This window comes from Neomonachus schauinslandi, chromosome 1, assembly GCF_002201575.2.
Source record: "Neomonachus schauinslandi chromosome 1, ASM220157v2, whole genome shotgun sequence".
NCBI classification, from domain to species: Eukaryota; Metazoa; Chordata; class Mammalia; order Carnivora; family Phocidae; genus Neomonachus; species Neomonachus schauinslandi.
In genome coordinates, this window is record NC_058403.1 from 3,834,689 (window position 1) to 3,840,344 (window position 5,656).

Consider the following 5,656-nt stretch of genomic DNA (forward strand, 5'->3'; position numbering starts at 1 on the left):
TAGCCAACCTTTCATTTCAAACAGGGCTGTTCCACACAGTGGCCGAGGTCCGGCAGCCCTCTGCTGGTATGAGAACATCTGTGCCACAGTCTTCAGTCCTAAAACCCCGCAGCGGCAGCGACCAACGCGCTCCACGAGCCCCCGAGACCCACGGGCTGCTCTTCCCCTGTTGTCGACGTAAAATCGTTCATCCACACAGCTTTTGTCTGCCCACAGTCCGCTCAGCTCTGGCACCTATGAAAAGACAGCCAGGGCTCCCTGCCCTTGAGCGTTTCATCCCAGGGAGAGCTTTTCACCACGCTTTTCACCACGCTTTTCACAATAATCGTATACTTTGTCTTTCAGGTAAGCGCCCGCGATGGAGGGGCTGCTGCATTACATCAACCCGGCACATGCCATCTCTCTGCTGAGCGCGCTCAACGAGGAACGCCTCAAAGGACAGCTGTGTGACGTGCTTCTGATTGTTGGAGACCAGAAATTTCGAGCGCATAAAAATGTCTTGGCCGCCAGCAGTGAATACTTCCAGAGTTTATTCACCAACAAGGAGAATGAATCACAGACTGTCTTTCAGCTTGACTTTTGTGAACCAGATGCTTTTGATAACGTTTTGAACTACATTTATTCTTCATCTTTATTTGTCGAGAAAAGCAGTCTCGCGGCCGTGCAAGAACTAGGCTATAGCCTTGGGATTTCCTTTCTGACTAACATCGTCTCTAAAACACCTCAGGCCCCCTTTCCAGCGTGTCCCAACAGGAAAAAAATATTCATAGAAGATGATGAAAGCAGTTCTCAGAAGAGAAGCGTCATCGTTTGTCAAAGTAGAAACGAAGCACAGGGAAAAACTGTGAGTCAGAATCAGCCCGACCTAAGCCATACGTCCCGGCCCTCCCCCTCCCCTAGCACTGCAGTCAAGACCAGCACCAGTAAGCCCCACGTTCCCAAACCGGCCGAGCCGCTCCACACTTTGCCACTGGCTGAAAAGAGCTGGCCGAAAGATGGTTCTGTGGGCTATGCAAAGTCTCTGGAGCACGCGGGGCCTCTGGATGACCCCAACAGAAGCAGTTTGCTGAAAAGGAATGCACCGCTGCAGGACCGAGAGGCGATGGACGATACAGCCGGTCTCAGCAGCCAGCTCCCCAAAGGCAAAGCCATAGAGTTGGCTTTGAAGAGACCACGGCCCCCGGTGTTGTCTCTCGGAAGCTCGTCGGAGACCCCCTACGTGCTGAAGGAGACTCACAAAGGAGGCGGGCCGGGCGAAGACCGAAACCTGCTGTACTACTCCAAGCTGGGGCTGGTGGTCCCATCCGGTGGCTCTGGCTGTGGGAAGCCAGGCATCGACAGAAGCGGCCCGCTCGTCAAGAGTCTCCTCAGACGGTCGCTGTCCATGGACAGCCAGGTGCCTGGCCTCTCACCCTCCATAGATCTGAAATCTTCCCAGGGCCGCTCCGCGGTGGCAGGCGAGGTGCCGGGGAGCGGGTTCTGTGCTCTGTCGCAGCAGTCGTCTCTGAAGGAGTGCGGGGAGAAGGCGGCCCTCGATGAGCGGAGCCCCGTGCCCCAGCCCCACCGCCTCCGGTCCTTCAGCGCCTCCCAGTCCACGGAGAGGGAAGGGGAGCCTGCCGTGACTGAGGTCCGCATCAAGACGGAGCCCCGCAGCCCCCTGTCAGACCCCTCCGACATCATCCGTGTCACCGTGGGAGACCCGGCTGCGGCGGCCGCCGCCAGAGACCTTTCCTTAACAACCGAAGACGACCAAAAAGACATGAGCAGGCTCCCGGCGAAAAGGAGGTTCCAGGCGGACCGAAGGCTGCCGTTGAAGAAGGTGAAGGAGGACGAGCACGGGTCTCTGGTGTCCGAAGAGAACTTCGAGGAGGGCTCGAGCCCTCCCCTCCCTGACACAGAGTTTCCAGATTCTGACTTGAATAAAGATGAATTTGGTGAGTTGGAGGGAACAAGACCAAACAAAAAATTTAAATGCAAACATTGCCTTAAGATCTTTAGATCGACCGCAGGTCTTCACCGGCACATTAACATGTACCATAACCCAGAGAAGCCCTACGCTTGCGACATCTGTCACAAGCGGTTTCACACAAACTTCAAGGTGTGGACGCACTGTCAGACCCAGCACGGCATAGTGAAGAACCCGTCACCAGCCTCTAGTTCACATGCCGTTTTGGATGAGAAATTCCAAAGAAAGCTGATTGACATAGTGCGAGAGAGAGAGATTAAGAAGGCCCTGATCATTAAGCTGAGGCGCAGCAAGCCTGGGTTCCAGGGGCAGAGTAGCTCCCAGGCCCAGGCCATCAAGAGGAACTTGCGGTCGCGAGCCAAAGGAGCGTACATTTGTACTTACTGTGGAAAAGCCTACCGCTTTCTCTCGCAGTTCAAGCAGCACATAAAAATGCACCCGGGAGAGAAGCCCATTGGCGTCAGTAGGACCGCTAAGCCCAAAGAGCATGTTTCTCTCGAGAGTCCAGTAGAGAACAAGGAGGTTTACCAGTGCCGCCTCTGTAATGCTAAGCTCTCTTCTCTTCTAGAGCAAGGAAACCACGAGCGATTATGCAGAAACGCAACCGTTTGCCCCTACTGCAGCCTTAGGTTTTTCTCGCCGGAGCTAAAGCAGGAGCACGAGAGTAAGTGTGAGTACAAGAAGCTGACGTGTCTCGAGTGCATGCGCACCTTCAAGTCCTCCTTCAGCATTTGGCGGCACCAAGTTGAAGTCCATAATCAGAACACCATGGCGCCGGCCGAAAACTTTTCCTTACCCATCCTGGACCACAATGGTGACGTGACTGCTGCTGCCAGGGTCCCGGCCCAGCCCGAGCCCCATAAAGCCAACCACGCGGTCCCCGCCAAAGACGACAATGCCTTCAGTGATTGTTCGGAGCAAGTGAACTTCGATTCAGAAGACTCCTCCTGCCTCCCTGAAGACCTCAGCCTCTCGAAGCAACTGAAAATCCACGTCAAAGAGGAGCCCGCGGAGGAGGCCGAGGAAGAGGCACCCGAGGCCCGCGCCACCCCCAAGGACGCTGGCTCCAGCAAGGACACCAGCCTGTGGCCCTGCGAGAAGTGTGGCAAGACGTTCACGGCGCACAAGCAGCTGGAGCGGCACCAGGAGCTCCTGTGCTCCGTGAAACCCTTCATCTGCCACGTGTGCAACAAAGCTTTCCGCACCAACTTCCGGCTCTGGAGCCACTTCCAGTCCCACATGTCTCAGGCTACGGAGGACCCGGCGCATAAAGACTCGGAAGCGTGCCCTGTGCCCACAAACTCTCCGTCCCCGCCCCCGCTGCCCCCGCCCCCGCCGCTGCCCAAGATCCAGCCTCTGGAGCCCGACAGCCCCACAGCCTTGTCTGAAAACCCCGCTCCTGCCACGGAGAAACTGTTCGTGCCCCAGGAATCCGACACGCTTTTTTACCATGCCCCCCCCCTTTCTGCAATCACCTTTAAAAGACAGTTCATGTGTAAACTGTGCCATAGGACATTCAAGACGGCCTTCAGTCTTTGGAGTCATGAACAGAGCCACAACTGAAAGACCGCCCCTTTTCACCTGCCACAGAAGGGACGGTGGTCTCCAGAGTTCCTCCACCTAAATTGTGAAACGTGCATAAGAAACAAAATATTTTTTAAAAGAGAATAATAAAGGTTGGAAATTGTTATGCTTGAATAGAAGTTTGAAGTAAATTGATACTAATTAGTGATGTCCTTACTCACCTTAGAAAAACTAAAATCTATTGTGCTTTGGACCTTACAAGTCACAGGATGATTTGACTTCATTAATGTTGAAATGTGACTGATCTTGGTTATTTGCATGGTTCCTCATTCCACGGTGTCAGTATAATCTTTTCCCAGAGGTGGTTTTGGTTTTTTACTGATTTGCAATCAGTGAAATACTATTCAAGTGTTTCTTTTGATTATATCAGACACCTAAGTTCTAGTTCAATGTCAGCCACGTTCCGAAGTCCACAACGCATCAGGAGGAAGCGGAGTAGTTTGCAGCGTTGAGTTAGATCTTAGGATACTTTAGCAATAAAACAATGATAAGCCTCAACTTTAATAAGTTATCCTGACACTTGATAACAATAAATAATTTGGTATTTTGTGGTCATGTAGAAATTTTTTTGTATGAAAATAGTGAGAAATTTAAATCCCCAGCAATAGTGATACTTAGATTTTTATAAAATAACAAAAGCTTGCTCTTGGGTCATTTAACATAACTAATGATGGAAGATTTGGGAAATGGAAATGTGAGGGTGTCTGGAAGGCCTCCAAGCCCGTTTACAAAAGCTTCTGTGGCGATAGGCATTGTAATCGGAACTGCTGTGCTGTGTGCGCAGGCCTCAGGTCTCAGCTCCAACCAGCATTGGGAGGACTGGACGTGTTTGGTCTTCTCCGATTCATGCTGTCACCAGTGGGAAATCTGAGTGTGTTTGGGACCGAAAACAAAGGCAGCATAAGGCACTCGCTCATTTTGAATTTAACAGCATTAGTGGGACAGTTAAGGTTGGGACATACACTTAGGTACCTCGGTCCCACGCTCACGGTCAGGACAGCCGCTGTAAGTCCCGAGTTAGCATTGACTTCCCAAGATGGGACGTGGGGGAGAACACCACGCCACGGTCTCCACGCGCTCTCAAGAACAGTGTTCACAGCGTACCATCTCCTGCCTCTGTTTCTGTTAGAATTTGTTGGAGTTTATTGTGGTAAGATGTCCTTAGTGCAGTCATTCTGCTTTACGTCACTGCTTTAACGTTTCATAAATCTGTATTAAAGCACTATCAAGGGTCCAAAATTAGTTTTTGCTACCTATTTTGGCCCATAGGGTTTGGGCTGCTGTTTTGTTTTGTTTTGCTTTCTGTTTTGTTTTAGTTGTAATTAAAAGGCTTTTTTAGGTGTTTCTAAAGGGAAAACTGATTTCACTGGTACAATTGAGGGGTTAGGTATGGACAAGTGGAAATATTTTTGAAACTACAAAATCCTTTTAAGATAGTGCTATGGATGAAGACTCCCAAGTTTATTAATTTTTTTTCTTACAAGCTGTTCTCTCAAATAAAAAAAAATTACTGTGACGAAGAAATAATTTGCTGAGTACTTCAGTGTGTACCACTGTAGCAGGAAAGAGCTTGGTACTTGTCGGTCTCGTCACCCACATTCCATACCAGCGGTAGGAAAGACAGTCTTAACTTTTTATCGAAACACAAGCCTTTTCATAAAATACCAGTTGGCTTTGTAGATTAGAGAAATTTCATGTGAAATCTTGCCTTTTTATTTTTTCATTTGAAAACTACCACAAGTCACAGAATATTTGAGTGGTCCCTTCCTAATTTTGTTCTTACTTAAACTTGATGGAGAAAGGAAAATAAAATGAAGTTGCAGTAACCGATTATTGCCATCTTTATATTTTCTTGAAGAAATCTATGCATTTTCAAGATGAAACTAAAGCGTATGATGTTCCGTGAGACATCAGGGTGGATTACTGTTCACTGAATTAATTCCCTGTATAATGTGCTCTTTTCTTACTCTGAACACCTTGGTAGCTGTCACTTCTTCAGAAAGACAGCCTCCCTCAGAGTAGTCCTTGCTTCTGGCTGTTAGAGCGTGTGTGTGAGAATTTCCACGGCACACGTGATCTTGGCATTGTAAATTCAGTATCCCAGGA

At 49.7% G+C, this 5,656-nt stretch overlaps 1 protein-coding gene across 1 annotated transcript; it reads left to right on the forward strand.

Moving 5' to 3' along the window:
* Positions 1 to 358: 358 nt before the first annotated feature.
* Positions 359 to 4,227, forward strand: ZBTB21 (zinc finger and BTB domain containing 21). The gene is made up of 2 exons (XM_021679169.1): positions 359 to 1,934; positions 2,535 to 4,227. Exons 1-2 carry the CDS (start codon positions 359 to 361, stop codon positions 3,527 to 3,529), a joined length of 2,571 nt encoding a protein of 856 aa, XP_021534844.1. The 3' UTR covers positions 3,530 to 4,227.
* Positions 4,228 to 5,656: the final 1,429 nt, after the last annotated feature.

Excerpts from the sequence above, each read along its gene's own strand:
- ZBTB21 (XM_021679169.1), top strand. The coding sequence starts at position 359 with ATGGAGGGGCTGCTGCATTACATCAACCCGGCACATGCCATCTCTCTG. Across the intron at positions 1,935-2,534 it reads CTTGAATAAAGATGAATTTG|AGCAAGGAAACCACGAGCGA; the intron begins GTGAGTTGGAGG and ends CTTCTCTTCTAG.